The 23,170-nt window shown below is 50.0% G+C and overlaps 1 protein-coding gene across 12 annotated transcripts in view; it reads right to left on the reverse strand.

The window, feature by feature from the left end:
* TCF4 (transcription factor 4) overlaps positions 1-23,170 on the reverse strand; it is a 170,158-nt gene that overhangs the window by 3,691 nt on the left and 143,297 nt on the right. For 8 of the 12 annotated variants that reach the window (XM_037373674.1, XM_037373681.1, XM_037373675.1 and 5 more), the window contains 5 exons: positions 5,210-5,345; positions 4,157-4,319; positions 1,741-1,970; positions 1,090-1,231; positions 1-863 (listed from right to left, as the gene is read on the reverse strand). The exon at positions 1-863 is cut by the window's left edge and continues 3,691 nt beyond it. In XM_037373674.1, coding sequence (XP_037229571.1) covers positions 1,095-1,231; positions 1,741-1,970; positions 4,157-4,319; positions 5,210-5,345 — 666 coding nt within the window. In that variant the 3' untranslated portion in view covers positions 1-863; positions 1,090-1,094. The remainder of the gene's footprint in view (positions 864-1,089; positions 1,232-1,740; positions 1,971-4,156; positions 4,320-5,209; positions 5,346-23,170) is intronic. The other 4 variants (XM_037373684.1, XM_037373676.1, XM_037373682.1 and 1 more) reach the window with 1 other exon arrangement.

Genomic DNA, 23,170 nt, shown 5'->3' on the forward strand with positions numbered 1-23,170 from the left:
ATTTCGTCCTGCACTACCCCTCCAGAGACAGAGTTGGCACTACAGGTTACAATAACAAAAACAGGGGAGAGGGACAGAAATAAGACAAAAAAATCCTTATTTACAGTAAAATCTTCTTTTTAAAAAAGTTAATCAGTACTATTTTTTTACAGGAGCAAAAAAGTCTGAAACAAATGAACAAAAGCTTACCATATTCACTAAATTTTTAATATATATTTATATATATATTTATATATATATATTTGTCATAGGTCTATAAGATCCATCTGTTTCTCCTACCCTAAGGAATGGCTAATGTCATCGCTTCAGTTCTCATTAGGACGTTTGCTGGTTTTGTAAGTATCTGGGCAGCAAAGCTTCCCTTTTAATATCCAGTAAGTATAAACACTAGCTGTCTAGCACACCAACAAAAACGCTCATTTTTTTTTTTCTTCAGAAGTACACTTTTTCATTATTGCAAGTTTACAATTTTAAATTAAATATTTTTTTCAGACTTACAAATTAATTATATTTTTTTTTTTCCAAAAGAAGTTTAGGCACAAATGCATTGTCCCACAGTGTGGAGAAGATTGCCATTCAGTCTCTAGGCTGTGCACTTACAGCTCGTAACATACTGCGTTAGACATTCTGCATGATATGTTAAAGAGAGTCATCCCTCAAGTTGCACTTTTTGTTTTTTTTTTTTTTCCTCGGTTTTAATAATCGGGAATGCTGAAATCTCTTGCGTCTGTGATTCTTAACTACTCAGACTTGTCTTATATTACAAAAAAGGGGTTAAGGAGAAGTGTTTATGTGGGTTTAAGATAATACAGCTGTTAAGGAAGTGGTCTCTTGCTTAAATGAAGAAATGTGGCAACTTGGACCTGTGGAAGAAGTAAAAAATCTCGTCAGTCCTGGAGAGTTGAGTGTGGGTCCCTCCACCCTCCTCCGCAGCCCACCTCATCATCATCGCCTCGGCCACCATTGTGGGGCCGCCCAAAAACTGGCACCCTGGGGACACTCTGCCCTGGGCAGGGGGGGATGGACCCGGGGCAACCCCTCCGGGAGCAGGGCAGGGGGCTCCCAGGGCACGGCTGAAAACCAACTTGCCTTTTTTACATCTGTCCCATGTGGTTGGAGGCATCTCCCATCCCGGGGTGGGGTCCTGCCAGTGACAGCGGAGGAGGATCTGAAGATACTTTCTCTTCTTCCCTTCTTTTCAGACACGCTGCTTTAGGATTCAGATTTCTTTCTGTCGAATTGAAGCAAAAGGCGAGCTCAAATATCCACATTTTGATACCGCATTGGTCTGTTCGTTGCATTTAAAATAACGAGCCGCAGCTACTTGCTCTGGCCGCGGCCCGAGGCGGTGGAGATGGCTTGGTCAGGCCAAGCGCCGAAAGGCACCATGCCTCCACGCACAAGCTCTGCCAATACCTCTGGGTTTAGGCTCTGCTGAGGAGCGGCCGAGCTCCAGATTGAATCCGAATCTTGCCGGAGAACGAAAACGTGCTGAGGCCGCCGAGGACCTATGGCAGATCCCTACTGCCACAGCCTCAAGGGAACACGGGCACCGCGGGTGCTCAGAGGAGCCCGCCAGCTCTGGGTGCCAAGGGCTCGGTCCTGCCTGCCTCCCCGGCCCCTGGCGCCCCTGGCCAGGCTCCCCCCGACCCCAGCAGTGCATTTGGCATGGCTGAAGCCCAGGAGGCTGTAAGGACAGCTGATGGCACACTGACCTCTGACAGCTGATGGCACACTGACCTCTGACTTGCTGCTCTAAGCTGAGGATGACGGCCACAGCCTGGTGTAAAATCAGGAGCTTGGTCTGGGGCTTGTCACTCTTCAGGTGGAGCTGCACCATCCGGCCCAACTCCTTGAAAGCCTCATTGATGTCACGGACACGCAGGCGTTCCCGAGCATTGTTGGCCATTCTCCTTTCCTTTTCCCTCTCGGCCTTCTGCTCCGGTGTCAGGTCTTCGTCATCATTATTGCTGGGAGACAAAAGGAATACATCATTTTCTAATGATGTGGAAAATTAAGTAGGGCAAAGATGTTCAGCAGACTTTGTCCAAAGCCAGGGCCATGCTTATTTGCTGCTCCCCTTCCACCCAGCCTCTGCAAAATCCAGCCCCCTTCCATTTTACACTGAGTAAAGCCTTGGTTTGTAACGAACCTTTACAACCTCCAAGGCAGGACTTACATTTTAAAGGACTCGTATTTTAAAGGACTGGTATTTTAAAGAAGCAAAAATACAGCTCTTTCCGCTCCCCACCCCACCCCCCAGTAACATCTTTTATCATGGCCAATACTGCAGCATTTTAAATCGTGGCAGAGCTCCACTTATCGTTGGCCTTTAACCCCAGAGGACACGCTGGTGGCTCCCTGCACTGCTCCCACCTTTGCTGTTGTGGGCTTGCCCTGGGAGCGAGAAGCTTGCCCCTGGCCAGCGAGGGGACCTCCCTGTCTTGCGCCAGTGCCAGCACCTGAGTCCCACGGGCTCCAGCCCCTCAGCAGCAGCTTCCAAGCCAGGAAGCAGCCGAGCCTTTGCACGCTCCCTTCACAGCAGACCATTGTTTGGGTTTTGGAAGCCACTTTCTCCACCGCTGAGGGTGAGGCCCCACCAGCCTCCCCAGCAGTGGCAGCCACTGGGGCAGCACCCCAGGCTATGCACCAAGCACGGGGCATCGAAATGCCTGTGGGCAAAGAGCCACGGAAGTAACTTATGGCTACAAAGAGCCTTACGGTGAATTTCTGCATCCATTCTGCAAGAAAACTGCCTTCTAACAGGATAAAATGATGATTTTAAATTGAAAACACATCCACTGGTGAGTCACTAGCACTATATAATTTGAATTGGTTATGCAAATGCAGTAATAAATTTTCAGCAGCCCTAACAACATGGATTTAGACATATAACTAAATACCAGGAGTAACCTTTTAAAACTGCAAGCATGTTAAAAGCAAAACTGTTAGCCTACAAAAGCTTCAAAGCACATATAAATTAGCATAAGCGACAGCGTATTTGTTGAATTAACAAGAACTATGATCACCTCACACCAGCATAAAGGTGCTTTCTTCTTACCATACTGTAAACGCACATGAAAGCCTCACTTATACATATGGTTCCTTCAACACATTTATTCAGAGAAAATCTCGAGTGTCATATATTTTCTCCAGTTGTAAGAGATGTGAGTGTAATTAACATTTTAAACACCGGTGAGCGCCGGCCAGAGAGGTCTGAGTCTCGGTGCTCTCTCGGGGCAGCACATCTGCTCAGGCGCTCCTTACCTCTGCTCGGGGCTTGTACAGAGAACCAGAGATGGAAGGAGAAAAGGCAGAAGGACACTGCTGCTCCATCCTTAAAAAAATCCCCCAAACATAGCAGGGCCACACCTGGATTTCAGCTTTGTTGGGATTTTTTTTGCGTAGCTTGGGACTGAACTGATGATGAAGGGTGTCAGCAGCCCTGAGCTGCACCCTGAGCCGGGCGGTGACACGCGGGCAAGGCAGGTGAAATGCAATTCAGGGAGAGAAATTCAGGGACAGCAGTAAAGCCTGTCCCTCACTCGGATTTGCATCTGCAGCACCCATCAGCATCATTCAGGCTCACCACGGGCATGAGTCCCCGGATGATAAAATCCAGCTACGATTTCACTAACACTTTCCCAAAATGTATAAAGAATATGCTGAACAAGCAAAGCCCTCTACACCCTCCGCTTCAACCTAGACAGCCCTGGAGATGTACAGAAACTGAGGACTGGGAATGACAAATTCATTTTGGAGGCAATGGAAAAGCATACGGTTTGTTAGTTCAGATGCAGGTGTGACCAGCAATTAGGCACATTTTTAAAGAGATGGAAATCCATACTGTATTCCAATTTGCAAGCGTAGGCAGAGAGGAATAACAGCCTAATTCATATATTTTAGCGTAACGCAATTTCTTTATAGATTGCGGAGAACTCGCTCAGTGTCCAAATTTGTGAATTTTTCAAATTTGAGGACGTCCTGGAGTACAGGTACCAGAAAGGCACTCGGTACTGCCAGAACAGCCATGCCGTTCTACTTAGGCTGTGCTTTTACCTGTCAGGAAAAAACCTCATGGTTTCCTCCTGTTCTGTTCACTTCATCAAAATCCAGTAAAGGAATTAAATGAAGCGACACTATTATATACTGTTACCTAGATCTTGACCTAGTAATTGATTTGATATCCTTCTTGTCATCCTCTAGTTTCTTGTCCTCAGAAGACTTTGTGTCCTGGAGGTTCTCGTCTCCCTCGTCGTCAGATTTGATTTCGGAGCTCCCCGAAGAGACGCTCTGCCCTTGCAGTCCGGTTGGCATGCCTGTGAGAAAACACATGGATGAGCTGTCAAGCAGCGCTTAAGCCATCGCCTAACGCTCTGGGTCTGCGTCCTGTGGCCTCACAAGACCCCTGGCTGCTGCAGAGCCGGGCACGTGGGCAGCAGCTCCTCAACACAGGTTTCAGCCCCAGCTTTGGGGTCTGCCTCTGCTCGGTGGAAGGGGGTACAGGATGCCTAGCTGCTACTCCTGTCCTTCAATCACTAGGTAACTTCTCCTTCCTCTTGAAAAAATAATCTGGAATATGTTATTCTCATAGAATAATCAGAACACCTTGGCTGCAATGAGTGAGCAGGACCTTGTCAGGCATCGTAAGAATTTGGGCTTGCTCTTCCTTGCTTTACCGGGAAGATCAGCTGCCTGTAGGAATAATGACAAACCCTACTGCCTGCTGGGTTCAGGTAGCTCCAGGCCTGCTTGACAACAACCCTGAGCAGCCTGAGAGGCTTAGAACAGTCCAACACATCTTGCAAGCCAAAGAGAGGCACTCTGGTGCCATCCTTCCTGCAGGCAGAACTGTAAAGGCGGTAGAAAATCTGGGAGTCTGAGCTTCACCTGAAACTCACGGCTTCCTGATGCATATCTGCAGTGTTTTCCACACTCTTCATTCTGCTGCTTAAAGCAGCCCTGGCACCAAACCTCGCTGTCCAGAGGGAAGGTGCTTGCACGCTTCTGCTTGGACTAACTGGAGCATTTCAGGGAGCAGAGCTGAGTGAGCAAACAGGCTCTGCCCTGCTCTCCCCGCCATGCCCTGCGGACTCCAGCATCCCTGTCACCAGAAGCTCAGACACCCTATCCTGGCTCACCGCCCTCCCGGACACGTGCCTGGGGATGCTGCGTGCTGGGGTGGACTTGCCGGGCAGGCGGTACTCACCCCTGTACGGGTCCTGGGGCGGGTTCAGATCCGGGGACGTGGCGGACTGGACGGGCAGCTGGGGGACGGGGACCTGGTTTGGCACGAGCGAGTGGCTCCCGCGGAGGCTGACCCCGTCCTCGCGGTGCGCTCCGACCTGCCGGCGAGGGGAAAGGCGTCGGTGAGGCTGTGCGGTGCCAGACAGCGGCCCAGCCCCGAGCCCGGGGGACCCCAGGAGAGGGATGGGGACGGCGAGGCATGGCACCGGGCTGTGTTTCACTAGAGGGCGCAGATGGCCCGTGCAGGCGCAGCGCAGAGCGCGTGGCGCACAGCGCATGGCGCACAGCGCGCAGGCCGCCCGGGAGGATGCTGTGCCGCACGCCTCGTGACAAACACGGCAGAGCAGCTCAGGCAGGTAAAATGTCAAATTGTCTCCCAGGGTGCTGCAGCCGAGCGCACTGATTCCTACCCATCTGTCTTCTATCATGTCCGCCAACAGATCTGACAATTATCTTAATGCCCATATGCTTAATTGTGGGCTTCTCAATTCCCCCATTGCTATCGGAAATCCTGCAGGAATTTCAATTTGGCATTCGACTTTCATTTCAGGGGATCAGATTCGCAGGCCTGCCATTTTTTTGCCCGTAATGCCAGCTAAGCCTCTGACAGCGGGAGCTGCGACAGTGAGCGGCACGGCTCCCGCTCCCCCCAAACATAATAACGTGTCACCTGCCTTTCCAAAACGAGAAGCCCCGTCCAAATTAGTGCTCACTGTATTTCATTAACCACTGAGTCCCAAACCCGAAGAGGCACCATCCCTGCCAACGCTGTGATTCCGGGTAATACACCAATAAAGGTTTTATTAAACACTCCAGTAATGCCATCATCAGAGCTGACAGCATGGGCGTGACGGAAACGCATCCGTTCTTTCCTCTCTACGTGGCTCACAGACACCCTCTGCGGAGCAGGGTTGCTCCTTCATTAAATACAGGAGACCGCCAAGAAGAGTTAAGCATCTGAAGAGCAAAACTGTCAGAAGTTGCTTTGATATAAAAGCACCCAGAGCGGTAACGCTGGCACTGCCTCCCCAGTCCTGTGTGGCAGCTCTGGCTGGTTGCACTCCAAGGTGGAGAGGGACCGAGGGGCACTCGTGTGCAGGGACAGCCACCCCTCTGCACCGGATACTCAGCACCCCACCTCCTCCAGGGAGCACCCCTGGACACCCCAGTCCAACGGGCGAGAAACACAGCGCAGAACTGTAAATCGCTCTTTTATTCTCAAAAAGTAAGTACTTGGGCAGATAAAAAGATGGAGGGATGTTTCTAATCAGCCTTACAAGATAATGCAGGATAATTGTTAGCAGCAAGGCGAGACGGCAGTAAGAAACATAAAAGGGAATCCTGCCAAGGGGAACTTGAGAAAATCTTTTACTACTAGACGAAATGCAAATAACCGAAAGCAAGTGTAACATTAACAGAGACAAAAACTCTCTCTTTGTTGAGACGTTTGAAATTTTAAAACATGAGCTGCTAAGAGAAGAGTGGAACCAGCATTATTCGGTTTGAAGGGAGGATCGGATGTTACAGGGCACTTGGAGCCCAGCAGTTCCACTTCCTCAAACCTTACTGCAGAAAGCACCACGAGCTCCTGCTGGCGGCCTTCCGAGGAGAAAAAGTATCTTCTCCCCACACCTACGGCAGAAAGCACCCAGTGAAACAGGCTGTCCTTCCCCGTCCCCAGCGCCACCAGCCCAGTGGGACAGGACCCAGGGCAACCAACCTCGCTCGGGAGCTGGACCTGACTCCAAAGCCAGACCTACCCCCGAAGCTGGACCTAACTCCAAAGCTGGCTTGAACGTGATCAGGGGCTTCACCCCAGGCACCTCCATGAGCCCCCTCTGATCTATACTTTCCTGCGATTCTATGAAAGACAAACCCCATTTACTCTTGAAGCTGATGAAGACAAAGACACGCATGACACCACTTCTGGTTGGCAGACCACCCCCACCCTTCGAGCGGAGCTCCTTAGAGTGGCTGGAAGCTGCAGAGGCGCAGTGGCAGATGCCATGTCTCACTCTGGGTCCCCCACCCCCGGCTCCTGTGAGCCCCCCTGGGTCCCTCCCTGCCTTGAGCAGAGACAGACCCCGAGGTGGCCAGCATCCCACCATGGGATGCCTCCAGCTGTGTGGTCCACCTTGGAGAGGACAACCTTACCATGATTATTCAGCCTGACTTCCTGAGGACTACGCCCTGTTTTAAGAAGCAGACGTAGTAATGACGGAAAGCTAATGATCTGGAGAGTTTTTAACCTGTGCCATGAAGTCACCACCACTTTACTGCTGTCATACTGACACAAAGTTTTGTTTATATTTTTAGCATTTTAAAATAAATTTATATTTTTAAAATATTTATGTCCTAAAAATTTACAATTTCCTCACATTTCCTCTCCTTTACGTTCTGGAAGGTAACTGCCTGTGTTACATCTCACTACTGGATGATAAAACCCATCCATTCTTTTATTCTGTTTCACAACCCACTATGTGATTAATCTCACTTGTAGAGATTTGCAGCTTTCCGTCCTGCCAGCTGGCACATTCCAGGATCGCCTGGTGAGCAAGTCCAACCTATGGCCACCCCGACACAAAGGACAGACCATTTTTTAGCCACTGGGATTGACTTCAAGCGCATCTTCCCCTTTCTCCAGGTGGGAAGCAGGCGCCCCGGGATGGGATGGAGCTGGGTCTGCAGCCTCCTCCCAGCCGCAACCCTCCCCGTGCCACAGCGAGGGGGCTGCTCCAAAGCACCGACGCTTTCCAACTCTACAGCTACACAAACCACCGCCTTGCAACGGCCTTTCCATAGTGTTTTCCTGGACAATCTATTTTTCCAGCTTCAACCACTTGCAAGAAGATTGAGGCATCCCAGTCACTTCATTGCCCACACACAGGGCATCTTCTGAGACAGAGCAAGACTCCAACTCCACCAGGCTATAAGTACCTTTATGCGTGCGTGCATATGTGCACACACACGTATCCATAGCAAAAAAGGTCAAACCCAACTCACACCATGAGCAGAAGACTACAGGGACTGGTTTCAGGCAGCGCTGTGGTTTCTACCACGCCACCACATCTCCACTGACCATGGGATGCTCTGTCCTGCATGGGGAGCCAACCACCCACTTTGACAGCCAGCTTCAGGTCTCACATGTCCCCTACAAGGGGCTGGCCATTTACTTTCCTCATCAACCATCATTTCCTTTTCTGCTCTAAAGACCATCAGGGTTTTCCACCCAACGACCAGGAGCCCAGGACCTTCAAGAGCCCAGACATGGCTGAAACCCACCCTCTGCCCAGGGATGCGCCTCACTGAGATAAAGCCCACCCTGTGTAAGATGTGAGGGGTGGAAAGCAGCACTGCCGGCCAGGGGTGTGGGCACCTCCTGGCACTGCCGGGGCCACAGGAGATGCTCCGTTGCCTCCCCCTCCCTCCGCAGCCGGCAGTGCTGCTGGTTTGTCTGTTACAGAAACAACAGCTCTGCCCCGAGGTGGAGCGAAGATATGAATCATTCCCCCCAGCCCGGGAGTATAAATAATACTTATCTTTAGAGAATCAAACTCACTTTGAAGTTCTATTAATATTTTATTTATTTCCATCTCTTTAAACAGCCCTCTACTGCGGCACTCAGCAGATTGGAGTGGAAAAAACCCCAACAAAGAACAAATCCTAAAATGCACAGGAGAGGTGTAAGTAGGCTCTGTTACTGATGTGCAAGTCTCTGCCTTAACTTCCCCTTTGCAATCACCATTCCAGGTGCACGCAGGGACCCCAGCACATGTGCACATCCTCCTCTGTGAAGTACAGCCTGCTTGAGAGAATTTAGCCAAACGGAAAGAGCATGAGAAGCTCCAGTCCTGTGGGGTTTTGGCTACTAAGGTTAAAAAGGCTTCTGGAAGATAAATAAATACTGGTACAGAGAAGGCTGATCCCAGAGGCAGGGATCAAAATTGTTCTGCAGACTTTCCAGCACAGGTTTTCTTGGAGGCACACACATACTAGGCTGATGGGCACGGCATGAAAGCCTGGATGGATGATGCCTGAATTCACACTTGCATTGTTTTTTTTACGGCATTTTAAAAACTTCAACAGCAGGAAGAAAGCTAGATCTTGTCTTCTCTTACCTTTGCATTTTCATTTTTATATAAACTAACAGGTACTCAGTACAAACATCAGGTTTTTCTGGTTATGCTAGTCTGTATCTATTGTGGATTACCTGCACAATCTACACATTCGTCATGAATGGGAACCTGTTCTAAAAGAATACGTGGAAATTCTTTAATACTCAGCATTTCATGATGGAGATGTATACCTGCAATTAACCCAGCTATAGAATGAGATGCTGGGATGCCGGAGAAGTCACAGCTTCACCTTTGTTCCACAAAGTGCCTTTTTCCCTTTTTAGAAAGTAACTATTCCGCTAAGCTGCTTGCTTCATCAGCCTCAAGAGGTACTGCATTGAATTTGGCAGTTAAGTAACGCTGATTAATATTACCCCCCAGAGAAGTCCCCTCCGAGCTGAGCTAAGCCAGCTCCACGCTGCTGCAGGCTGGATGGGACCTGTGACAGCAGGGGGACCGGCAGCCCCCCAGGACGGGGCAGGCTCTCCTCTCCCTTCCCTACACAGCAATCATGCTTTTTTCTGTAGCAGCAGAGTCTCCCCAGCATCCTGAGGATGTACAGATCACCCTCTCCAGGAGTAAAACCCTGCTCTCCATGTGTGCCTTCCCAGCCGCCGCCATGGAGGCCAGGGGGAATGGGGGGCTAGAAGGAACAGGGGGGCAGGGGGAACGAGGGGGCCAGGAGCAACAGGGGGCCAGGAGAACAGGGGGGCCATGAGGAACCAAGGTCTAGGAGGAACAGGGGGTCTGGGATGCACGGCAGAGCCGGGGCACCAGCTGCCCATCCCACATCACCCACCTCTGCGTGCCACGGCACACGTGGGTCACCTGCCACTATGGACACACCAGCAAGGTGCTCAGTTTTCCGTAAACTTCAAGAGAAAATGTGTCCATGCGGTGACAAGACCCCCGGTGATGGGGAAAGCAGTTTTGGTACCTTGAACTGCCCCTCCCCATGAATTCCCAAGCACGGCCGGCAGCCCCCAAGCGCTGCGCTCCCTCCTGAACTGCCCCAGATTCTCCCCCTGCCTCTCGGTCCTGCGCAGGACGGTGGAACTTCGCCCTCCCCTACCTGGCCCAGGAATGAATCCTGAGCACTGGTAAGGGATGGTCATACAAAGGTTTCTTTTATTGCTCACAATGGGCATGTGAAGGCCGGGCACGGTAAGGAGCAGGCATAAGCTGTAAAAAATGGGGCAAGGTTTCCTATGAAGTTATGAGCATTGCATCCCTTTCCTTACAGTTAACCCCTCTCACGCTGAGCGGCAGCCCTCACAGCCACCGTCAACTTTCTAAATACGAAGGGAAAACTATCCTCTCTAGCCTGGAGCACAGCTTCAGGTGAGGGTTAGGAAGATATTATCCCTAACTTGCCAATACCATGAACAAATGCAACAAGCAACATGCTTTGTCCTTTTAAAAATTATGACCTCGTGTTATCCAATTAGATAAATAAAAACATGCGGCAAGAAAGTTGTAAGGTGATGCATGTTAACATGTGTTCAATATTGTCAAAATGTATAAGTCTGACAGAAAGCAGATTTGTGCAAAGCCCTTATAAACCTCTCTCGCTATATTAAAAAGGGAACAGCGCAGGGCACTCTGAAACAAATGGTCTCTCACTGTATGTGTGTATTATTGGTCCAAATTATTCACTCTTATTTAACTGCACCAAAGTCTTTCATCTCCATGCTATACAATAATAGTTTCCATATGACCGGTGGCTCAGCTATAAATAAGATCAAAAGCAAAAGAAAGGATTTAATTAAAAAAAAAAAAAAGACATTAAGAGTGGCATTAAATCAGGGAAAAAGCAAAGTTCACCTTTTTTTTTTTCTGCAGAAAAGAAGTAGTGCTGAGTACTAAGCAGCGTGCCAAATATCTTATGAAAGGGCTGTTTCTAAGCCAGTTGTATGCAAAAACCATTTAAATGGAGCCGAGAGTGGCAAAGCTGGACTTTGCCATTAAAAGGAAGGGGAAGAGGAAGATGAAGGGAAAAAAAAAGCGCAAGTGCCACGTCTCCAGGCGAGGCCGGGCTCCCGGCAGCGCGTGTGCCTCCTTCCAGCCTGCTGCCCTGCACTGCTGAGGGAGCAGCTCACTGCTGCGCCCTCACGCTCCACCAGCTTTGCCTGCCCACCGTGGAAGATAACCCAAGTAGTTTAAGGGAAACTAACCGGTTGTGACCCGTTAAGGAGAGAAGTGGGTTGCCATGGCCCTGGGAGGGAAGGCACTGAAATAATCCCCACGATTTCTTTCCAACAGAGATGATTATTCATTTAAGTCTTGGCTAAATCCGGAGATATAAAGGGTCCTAAAGTACAGGATTAAGAATATTAACTCTTCTTCACTGAATCGGAGTGGGAGCGGGGGGAGCCACGCAGCAAGCAAGTCCACACAACCTGGATGCTTGATGTTGGTACCCAGTGGTGAATGAGGGGGGTCCCATCCAGAGCATCAGGTGCCTGAGCCACGCTTGCTGCCGCCTTCCTCCGTGCCGGTGGCCTCGGCTCCACACCTCCAGCTCCGCCAACGCCAGCCACGTGTGCCTGGTGCTGCTTGGGAGCCACGTGGAGCTCACAGGCAGCAATGAAACCCGGGAAACCACATACAATGGGGTCTTAACCATGTGCCTAATTAGCTGGTTAGAAATGAATGGGGCCATTGTGCGAAGACAACGCCTTCCTGAAAAGGTGTCGGTTAATATATTGGTCAGTGGTTTCTCTCCTGGTCAAAATGAACTTTATAGCTGCAAAATAATTTCAAAATATGATAAAGGCTGTAATTGCATGGCATTAGGAATGTCAACCAATTAGGCAGAAAACGGTGCTATATAAAACCCCTACACTGTTGCCTGTTATGTCAGACTCCATTCCAGTAAGGTCATTCTGCCAAGTTCTTTTGAGTTTATATTATACCTGCTAGCTCAAAAACGCAGTCAAGCAAAACAAACCACAGACACAGCAGCTACGACTGCACTAAAAATTAGGAAGAGAAAAAGATACTAAGACACAGCGAAAGCCTAATTTTGCCTTTCAAATAATGCCAAGTCGCTTGACTCTTTTTTTGTTTATATACGAATGACATAACCGAATTACTTCATGAGCTGCTACTTTAATTCCTAGGGGTGGAAAATTCCGTAAGTTAATTTAATGTGGATGTAAAAAAAACCCCACAACCATACACATGAAGGCGCTCTCTTCCTGTGGGCCCTCACGTGAAGCACGCAGGCTGCGAAGGGCTTCTAAACGCTATCTTAAACATAATGTACACCAGTTCCCGGTGTATAATGATTTTAATCAATCCCTTCGTGCAGCGCTACAGCAGAAACACGCATCTTCTAAGGTTCCCGTGCAAAAGTTTGCATTGAAACGCTGTTTTCTACAATTCCGTCTGAAATGTTATGCTAAAATCCCCTCAATCCACATAACCTCTGAAATAACAGGAACTGCCGAAAGCCAGGAAATTCACAGCTAAAGCTGAAAATACACGCTTAGCTCATGCCCTTGAGAGATGGAGATGGGCAGATTAAACCGACCAAGACTCCACGCTTTTATCTTGACATGCAACTTCCAAAACTTTGGCCTTGACGATCCTCACAGAGACAGAAACCTTAGGAGCAGCCCGACAACAAACCCCACGTTATCCTCATTTCTAAGCCGCTTCTGCCTCTTCCCAGAAGTTTCTTTGCAGGTGTCCTGGGTGGTTCTGTACCGGCTTTATGAGCCTGGTGAAAGGACATTGTCTTCGTTTTAAAATGGTAATTAATTACAACATTTTCCACCCAGCAAATGCTCGTGCATGTGCTTAACTTTCAATGTCACCACCAGTCCCAGTGGGACGACTCAGGGCGGTAACGTCGAGCACACACGTGCTTGCAGCACCCAGGTCCGGATGGGATGGGAAACCCAAACATCCATCCCCCTGGCTCCATCAGCAGGCCACCCCCCTTCCTGGCCCCGCCACCCCCAAACACCCCCTGCAAAGGGACCGGCTTTGGGCCAGCAACTGCTGCAGCCCAGCTTTGCAGCTGGGGCACAAGCGAAGGATGCTGGGCACATGGAGCGATGCTGCATGTTCAAACTCCTGCCCTCCAGCCTGCCCAGCCAAGGAAGCCATGCCCCAACACCCTGTGAGGGCATCCCCCCCCAGCTCCTGCACCCCAGGGCAGCGATTGAAGAAATACCCCTTTTTGAGACTTTCCTGCTGCCCTTCTCCTGGCTGCATGGTTGCGGGGGCAGCGGAGCCAGCAGCTCCTCCGGGCTTGTGCCGCTATAACAGTTTGCTGCTAAACTGGTATCAAACACACTGTATTTGTTCACGGTGTGAATGAATGTGCGCCGGTTTGCTCATGGCACAGAGGAAATTCGGACCAGGGCCATCAGCAAATTCCAGGGGCCTGCTAAAAATTAGGAAATGCTGAAATGCTCTCCTTACTGGGCGACTAAAAAAGCTAGGGACTGTAAAATAAATCCCTTTTAAGATGGCCAGCTACAGCAAACGGTTCGCACAGGGAGCGGGACTCTGCTCCCAGCCGCACAGCTGTAAACCTGGCCTTGTTCCATTAAAACCGGAGCACTTGATTCCCATTTCCAGCAGCATCTGACTGATCTCTGCCTTATTTTTGTCTGGGGAGAAAAGTCACACATCTGCTGCAGGAGGGAGAGGGCGGGCAGGCAGCGCAGGCAGCGCAGGCAGGGCAGGCAGCGCAGGCAGGACGTGCAGGCTCTGCACCGCGCCGCAGTGGCTCTGGTGCGCTCGGGCAGCACGCGGAGGTGCATGGTGGGCACAGCCGCTTCCACCAGTGCACTCGACAAGTTTCCGGTCCATACCTCCCACTGCTACTTTTATTTACTGCAGCTGGCCAGCCTTTTATAGCCTGTTTCATGTATTAAAATTCAAATGTGGAAAACATTACCAGTATCCTCCTTGATATTTTTTTTTTTTTTTTTGTAATTTTTTTCCCCCTTCAACTTCCTTTTCAGCGTGGAATGTATCAAATGGTCAAAGGCTAACTTCAGACTGACTCCACTCAAAAACTATTTCCTTTGTTCTTACGTTTTCAGTTCAAAACTCATACCAGTTTTCCAAAAAAAATGACTGGGCCCGACTCTTTCACCCAAGTTACAGTTTCAGACAGTGAGTAATGCTGCCTGGGAACGCAGCAGACTGGCTTTTCAGAGAAATGTCCCTGTCTTGTTTGCAGCAGCAGCAGCGCTGCCCTCCAAGCATCCCATTTCTCCTGCCCAGCTACCTCCCTCTGACCACACGCATCTTTAGCCAAGTCCAAACAAAATGAGCCAGACCCCATCCCTCCGCACTTCTCCTGGAAAAGCCGGTGCCTACATATTCCTGAAAATACAAAAACATTTTTTTTTAGATGCATGATAGCAGCACTTCGATTTCTCATTGTTGCTGCTTTTTTAGTCTAAATCTAACTTCACCTACATCTGGTATTTAAGCAAGGAGCACATATTTATGGAACAAACTGCCTCTGAAGTGATGCCCTGGGTGCATGTTGCAGCAGTTTAACATATGCAAAGCTAACAAAGCTACAAAAATTAAAACTCTTTTCTCTTGATTGAGAGCAGATATGCAGAAACAGTTGTAAGTCACAGATCTGGCTTTTAATAAAGCCAGATTTCTTCATTAAAAGCAGTATTGTTTAAACACTGGAGGAAAAAATAGCTTTGTACAGACTAAAATCTTAGATTATATGTATCCCAAGTGTATTTAACATATTACCTGAGGCCAAGCTAAATTACAATCTAGAATTTCCTTTTGTGAATTCTCAGCAACTGCCACAGAGAGCAAAACAATGTCTGGTTCATGCTAATTTTATTGGGGAAGGGGAGACGAGATGGATTTAGCTGAGCTGCTGAAAAAGCATCTTTTTACCTCTCAGAGCCTTTTGCCAGACCATTTTCAGTTAACACTTTTCTTTTTTTTTAATTTCCAAATGGCGCAGGCTCAGTTGTGGCTTTTAATGATATTTCACCCACAACGGAGTCACTTATAGTCACATTTAATTTAACGAGGAGCAGAGCCTGTCACAAAGCTGCCCTGATAAAAAAATAAACAAACCCCCTCTTATTTTCCTTTCTCAGGTGCTTAATTTCCACAACTGATGTTACGTTTTAATAACCTGAAGCAACAGAAATGATGGGCAAGTCTTCAGCTGAGGGCAACGCATGCGGACAAGTCAGAAGGGGAGAACTGCTCGGCTGAGGGTGGCTGGGGAGGGAGAGCTGAGCATCACATTTTTTCTAGCAGGGGGGGAAGCAGGAGATGGCTGGGACATTTTAATTTCCATACGAGTTGGCAGACCTCAGTTGTGGAAGGCTCTGGGCAGCGGGCAGCACTCAAGCTTTGACATAAAACCGTGCCCTTGGCTGGAGACGGAGCGTGCCAGGGGCTGCAGGGCCATCCCCAGCGTGGGATGGAGAGCGGCCGAAAGCCCTTGGCTTGGCTCAGCCCCGGCTGAGCGACACCAGCCAGGCTGGACACGCCGCCTAGGAATGTCCCCCAGCATCACACCAGGCTCAGGAACAGCCCCACTGAACAAAGCCATGCTCTCAATACCGCTGAAGGCTAATTATTTTATAATCACCTAACCAACTATCACGACAGCACCAAGCGTGGGGGGCATCGCCAGCACCCAGACCGGGGAACGCGGTAATTATCAAGTAATTGGCCACCAGAAGAAGCTCCTTCCTTCCCCTAGCAGTTGCCTCACACTCTGGCATCAAAGTTTTTCTTTCTTCCTTTCTTTCTTTCTTTCTTTCTTTCTTTTTTTCCCCACTTGCCTTGTGAAAAAAATGAGGAATCCTGTTTGAATCCTGTCAAATACAACTCTATATGTTTGCATTTTCCATATGATGTCTAATCCTATTTGGAATGCTTCTGAACATTTGGCCTTGATTACATCTTGGAGCAATGAATTTCACAGGTCATTGTGTGTGGAAGAAAAAGTATTTCTTTTTGTCAGGTTCACTGAATGTCCCCTTGTTCTTTAATTATAAGGCAGGATGAATAGGAGAATGAGATTTACCTTCTCTATGGTGTCCATTATTCTGTGTACCTCTATTCTGCCTCCTCTTATTCACCTCCTTTCTAAACAAAATCACCACAATCTGTTCAACCCCCCTTCACACAAAAACCCTTCCCTGCTTGCAATCATTGCTGCTGTTTGTCCTCGAACTCCTCCTAATTCCACTAGACTTTTCTCAGATAGGAAACCCCAAACAGAGGAGAGCTCAGGGGAAGGTATGCGCACACATATGTGTGTGACAACACACCCTCGCGGCACCCGCAGCTGCTCCATCGCTTTCAGTGCCCTTCCTCACCTGCCTTTTCATTTCAATGGGCTTTTTTTCCTTGTTTCCAGTGATTCTTGCGCACCGAGGAGAAATTTCCACGTGTCTCTAGCAGAGGCACATGCTCTCCTCCCTACATGTATATGGTAAATTGAAATTCTCTCTCCTAACCTGCCCTGCCTTGCCCTTCATATGTGGGGCCAGCAGGGGATCAAGCCTCGTCCTCTGCAGAGCCGCGCAGCAGCGAGCCGCCCATGGGTCTGTCACGGCCCTATTTCCCCATATTACCCCCATCCCCCCACCTTAATTAATCTAAATAGCTTGAACCATCTGAAACTACTGCCAGATAACTCTTTGTTCCCTTTCTCCATTCCACATGTGAGTAAGCAACTCTATTACTGGAATAAGGTTCGGAAAGAGAACAGCAAAGGCTTTTGAACCCCACTGAAGACGGCACTGACCCCGCTCTGCCCCCACACGTGCGCAGCGGCACCACCTGCGTCCCTGGGCTGCTTCGTAGCTCCCACGGCACCACTGCTCCTTCATCAACTTCTGCTGAGGCACTTGGAGGTTTCTGTAGACTCACGTGCATTGCATTAGGTGCTTTGCCTTATTATTTTTCTGACATATTAAACCAGGAAAAAGATTGGAGACAGGCTTTTCCTTTGCAAGAGAGAAAGCAACTGCAAAATATTTCCTTCGCATCATGGAAGGGTCACACCATCCCGGGGGAAACATGCAGCTCTAACCCCGACCTACCTTCTCCCCCAGCTTTAAGCATGTGTTTAAAACGAGGACAGGATGAGCTCCTGGTCCTTACACCTTCTCCAGCCCTGCACGCTGAAGCCCAGACTTACACCCCAAACTGCACCCAGCTTCCCAAGCAAGTGGCGGGTCCCCAGCTAAACGCAACAGTACCAACAACTTTCTGAAAGCAAAAAAGGTAAAGCGTTTTCTTTTTGGAAACGGGGACCTGGGGAGGGGCAGTGAATTTATGTTCACCTGCCCTGGAAGCAAAAGCATAAATGACCCCAAGGATTTCGACTCCCCTCATGCCCCCAGCCGTGCATGTGCACGTGCACACCCACCCAGTCTGCACCGCTGTCCAAACAGCTGTGAGAAGGGTAAACTGGGGCGGTGCAGCCACATGAACCACCCTTGGGAAGGCACAGGGGAGCCCAACCTCATCCTGCTGGTGTACGCCCGTGCTGCAGCTGTGGGGCTGCTCCCACTGCATGCTCCTGCCCCACTGCCATGGGGCTGCTGCCCCCCAGGCCCCTGGCCCCAAGGTGCATGTCAGTGACTTCTCGACGCACCCATGCCCTCAGCCAATGTCAGCCACGTTAGTGAGGATGGCTGACGAGGTGGGGCACTGAGCCCAGCAGCTGGGTGCCAGGGACAGCAGCTGTGCCAGCCGGGCTGAGGGCACTGTGGGGACAAACACCCCCGGGGGCACTCACTGTCATCAGCATGCATGCACGCACTGCACCAAGGCAAGGCAGCACTGTGCCCTCCACCGACACGCGCTGGTGCACCACACCTCTGAGAAGCTGACGACCCTCGCAGACCCCCACACCCAACCACCCACCCTTCGCCCTCCCCAAGCCCTGGCCATCAGGGAGTTCCAGAGCTGCCAGCGAGTCCCGTGGCTTACCATGAGCGAGTGCCGGTTGGTGGAGCAGCCCAGTGCCATAGCCTGGAGCCCAGACCGCCATGGCTCCGTTGTGCGACGGCCCTATCAAGCGTGCATGTCGGCGTGGCCCCCCGGCATGGCGGTGGCAGGCCCTACCGCGTGGTTGCGCAGCACGTGGATGGCATCGTCCAGTCTTTCCAGGCGGTCCTCGATCCGGCTTTGCTGTTTGTGTGCGAGAAACAAAGCGGGAAGAGCATCAGCAGGCGCGCAGGGCTGCCCAGCGCCGGGGACGAGGCGCTGCTGCTGGTGTGCATGGGACGCGCTGGGGCACGGTCACTGACACAGCCAGTCCTTCCTTCTCAACCCCCTGGCGTTTTTTTTGGGGTGTTTTTTTTTTGGTTGGTTGGTTTTGGCTTTTTTTTTGCCTTTTTTTTTTTTTTCCCCTGAAAGGAGTGGTTTTGTTTCCCTAGGGCAATGTTTAGAGTAGCGTTGTGGGGAAGGAGAGAGCATGGTTAACACGAGTACAGCTTTGATTTTCATGGGCAAAACAGGTTCAATGATTCCTCATGAACATAATCATTACAGTACATATGTTGCCCTCTATGTCTTTGAAAAGTTTTAGTGATACTTGAAAAAAAAATAATAATAAAAAAATAAAAAAAAGAGTAGAAGTAAAGAAAACAAATATACCTGTAATTGTAATCAATCTCTGACCAGGATTTTCCTCCCCCCATCTAATCCCAGGATCACACACAAAGACAGAAAGAGAAACTACCAGGTCCTACAGTCCCTTGCTGCTAAATTTCTTCCCTACAGGTATGCATCCTTGCAATCACGTTTTCTCACTGGCAAAAGCAGCAATAAACACTCTCCCTACCTGTGCACTTATGGCTGATGAGCAATTCAGCAAGGACTAGCAGCTGGGGCAGTCCCAAGGGGCCAGGGGTGCAGGGCTGCTCCAAACTGCTCCCCCCCCCCCCCCCCCCCCCCCCAGGCTGCAATACCATTGGTTCCTACATCCATGTGCCCCCCCACTTCTCCAACCATCCCAGAGCCAGCCCACCCACAGCCCTGGGGAGCCATCAAGAACCCTCACCACTGCTCGCTCCCCCAGCTCCTGGCTCCCGATACCTGGCTCCTAAGCCAAAACCTGCCCCGAGGTGTGCTGCTGGCAGGGCGAGGATGAGAAGCAATGGGCTGCAGGGAATGCAAACTCGAGGCTTCAGCTTGCCTGTTGCACTGGCTGCTCCAGAAAGAGGGACCCGTGCCTGCGTCAGGATCTCCATGCCATGCTCTGGGAACACCCCCTCCCGCAAACCCCCACACCCCTGTTTTCTGCTTCCCCCAAGCTCCACCACTGTCCTTGGCTGTCCCCAGCACAAGCCACATGCAGACCAGGGCACCTGGAGTCTTTGCTCATTAATAAAATACAAAAGGGGGAAGCTCAACAGGACAGTCCCCAAGCACTGGGGAACCCCAGCTGTAAAAATAATTAGCCATAGCTTATGGATCTCTTCATCAAATCTCTTAACCAACCCACTGCTCTCCAAAAACCAAAAGAACTCAAAAACCTGCAGAAGACAGACAGCCTAGAAAATATCGTGGTCCATCATGAGAAGGAATTCTGTATAAGGGCAAAAAAAGTAGTCCCTACTAATTCCTGACTCTGGCAAACTTCTAACGGAGTCAACGGGTCTGCTGCATTGCCCCATACTAGGGGGGTTCAATGCTGCTCTGGGAATTATCCCATCCTTTTATTTTAAGAAACGTTTAGGCTCTAGCGCTGTTTATTTGACACCCAATACATCAGGCACTTCACACCGGGATTGTGAAAGCCCCTACATTCCCCCGGAGACCAGCAGCCAACCGAGAAGATGAGACAGAGGACATGGGGCTCTACAGTTCTTCTCTGTCCTAACGTGCTTTTGGCCAGCTCCAACTCGGACTTCATCCTTCCATTAGGAAAAGGAACAAATCCTACTGACATCCCTGTAGCCCTCTCTGCCACGCGATTTAGGATGAACTTGGCTTGCCAAGTTGAGCCAGCTGGCTTTTCCCAGGGAGAGGACTCCAGCCATCCCTGCCGCATCGGCCACGCTCCCTCCCTCGCTCCACGGGACTGACGGATGCTCTGTCCTGCGCAACAGCCGCCACGGCTTCCTACTCCCATCTTCTCCATCTCTGCCTGCTCCCCCTCCCCTCTTTCTGTGGTCCTCATTCCCCTTTTCAGTAGATTTCAACACCACGTCCCCTGTGAAACAGGAGACCCTGGCCAGCAGCATCTCAAACCACATCACGTATCTCGAGTACGGGGCACCCAGGATACGAGTTTAGAGGTGGTAAAATCAAGTCCGAGGCGTAGTGGTCACTAACAAAATGAAACCTGTGTGAGAAGCTGGATGAGAAATGGAAAGAACAGCAAGTAAAATACGAGGCAGAGGAGGTCACTAATCAAAACATACCAAAGAGTGTAAGGGACCTTCATAATTGGGAGATGATGACGCTTGACCTCCATTTCTAGACCAAACAGCGTGCCTGCTAATAGTAAAATTGGAATTACCATTAGAACTATGCAAACAAAAATTCTTTCAAACTTTTTGGACAGTTTTGTAGACATGTAAATGCCGTATTCCAGATAGACTATAGAGAACTATGAGAACTTCCAAAATACACACGGATGAAAAAAAAAAAAAAGGTATTTTGCAGCAAAGCATAGATGCAGGCCACAACGTTCCCCCAGGCTGCTCCTCTCGCATAAGGGCTGCATTCATTCGCAGCTGGAGCTGCGAGAGGCTCCGGGAGAAGGAAATGTCTCGTGGTGGAAGGAGAAGCGCCACAGCCGCAGGGGGCTGCAGGGGCTGGACCCCTACGCCAGCCAAGGCAGCCCCGTCTCCGAGCCTGGCTTGAGACCACTCAGTGCCACTGATGATGTCATCCCACCCTCAAATTTACAAAATCTTAAAAAAAAAGCAGTCAGTAAAAGCACTGCACACAACATTCACGTAGACGCTGATAAGGTTGGCGCTCTCTTCGGCAGATTATTTGGTTTGGCCCGGTAAGACCGCCAAAGGGCTGACCGAACGCTGCCTGCTTTGTATCTGCTGCTCTAAATCTGTTCCTGCTGCTGCGGGAAGAAAGGCTCCTGGGCTCCAGCAGCGTTTTCTAAGGAAAAATTTGCCCTCGTGAAAGAGGCAAAGCAAACTAGGGAAAAAAGTTTTTTTCAAGTGTTTTCCCAAGCTTTCATATATATATAGCAAAATGCTTGGACAATTTATAATGCTCTTTGGAAGGGGTGATCTTCTGAATGATCTCATAAAACGGGTTAAAAATTTAGATGGAAATATTAGAATTTTAATCTTAACGTCTACATTGAGTGGCATTTGCTTGGATGGAGACAGGCCAGGGTGGAACTCATGGCAATTTTTTTTTTAGGTTCTCACAGTTAAGATTTTTTTCTTGAGTGTCAAAAATGTCAGTTCTAATTAAAACTTAAATCTTCCCTTTTCTGGTCCCCATGGAGCTTTTAGCTGAAGTTTTGCTGCAGCACTGAATGGAGCAATGAACAGCAATCTTTACTTTGGAAATAATTTTTAACTAGCCCTTGATGTCCTGAGGGAAAGCGTTTTGTGCATGCTAAACACTTTCAGCTCTTATTGAAATGCACTTATACCCCTTATTTTTATTTATTTTGACACTCAGTTCTCCCTATTTACCCAGTAGAGCCTGCAGAAAACAACACAGCCCCACCTAGCATGGATCTTCCTCTTTGCCCGACCCCTTCCATCGGGAAGGAGGAACGCGTGGTCTGGGGGTGCTACATCTCAGGGCGATCCAGGCTAAGTAGGGCAAAAAGTTATTTCTGAGGTGTGAGACCCTCCCCAAGCTATGGCAGGACAAGGTGGTCCCTCCATCCCCTGCTAGGGGCTGCAGGGGGACGGTTGGGCTGGATGCCACCCCGCCAGGAGGTGCTCCTTCATCGCAGCAAGTGGGATGGAGGGGGCGTGGTGCCCCCCTGGCCCTCATCCTGCCCTGGTAGGTCTCACACCAGCTTCTCCCCAGCCCTCCTTCCCAAGGCTCTCATGGCTGCAGAGCTACTACAGGTTGAGCCTGGGGCACTGCCATAAGGAACCAGGAGCTCAGGAGCATCTCCACTCTGTCCCTCCTTGTGCCCCACGGAGAAACATGGCCACCTTGGCTGCCCTTCAGGATTCCCGCAAGGTTAACAGGATCAGGGCTCGTGCAGAAAGAGGAGCGTGGGTCTTTTGCTCACTTGTGACCTTGTCTCAAAGAGGGGGTGGGAAGCCTGGAGGCCCCCCCCAAGGCACTGCACAGGAGAAGCCCAACCCCCTAGCTGAAACCTTGCAGGGCTTAAGAAATCTGCATATTCAGGTAAACGTTTAAAGCACCTGATGCTCATGAGAACTACCCTGGGCCTCTGGTTCTTTCAGTTTAAGCTTTTAGTATAAGTGGGGTTTAGTTAAAATATGCAATTATTGTCAACAAAGTGTAAAATGAATCAGCCGATCTGCAGGGGCTCAGTTTGTCCCCAGGCACATTATAGATCAAACAGGGTTTGCTTCAGCCCCGGGAGGGGAGGGGGAACACAAGGAGATGTCCTGGTGTGGCCACACTGCCATGAGGGCTTGGGTGCCTGCACGGGGGCAACGGCCACGGTATGGGGACGCCTCTGCGCAGGGCAGAAACCATCTGCCGCAAGACCCCGAGGTGTAAGGATGCATAAACCACTGCTTTTCTGTAAATGCATCCACCGAGAGCTGCAAGGACCTTCTTTCTGCGCTGGCAATACAGCGTGTGGGCCACCTCTCTGCTCCTCTCCGGGGGCCACCAGCCACCTGCGCGTG

This window comes from Falco rusticolus, chromosome Z (assembly GCF_015220075.1).
Source record: "Falco rusticolus isolate bFalRus1 chromosome Z, bFalRus1.pri, whole genome shotgun sequence".
NCBI classification, from domain to species: Eukaryota; Metazoa; Chordata; class Aves; order Falconiformes; family Falconidae; genus Falco; species Falco rusticolus.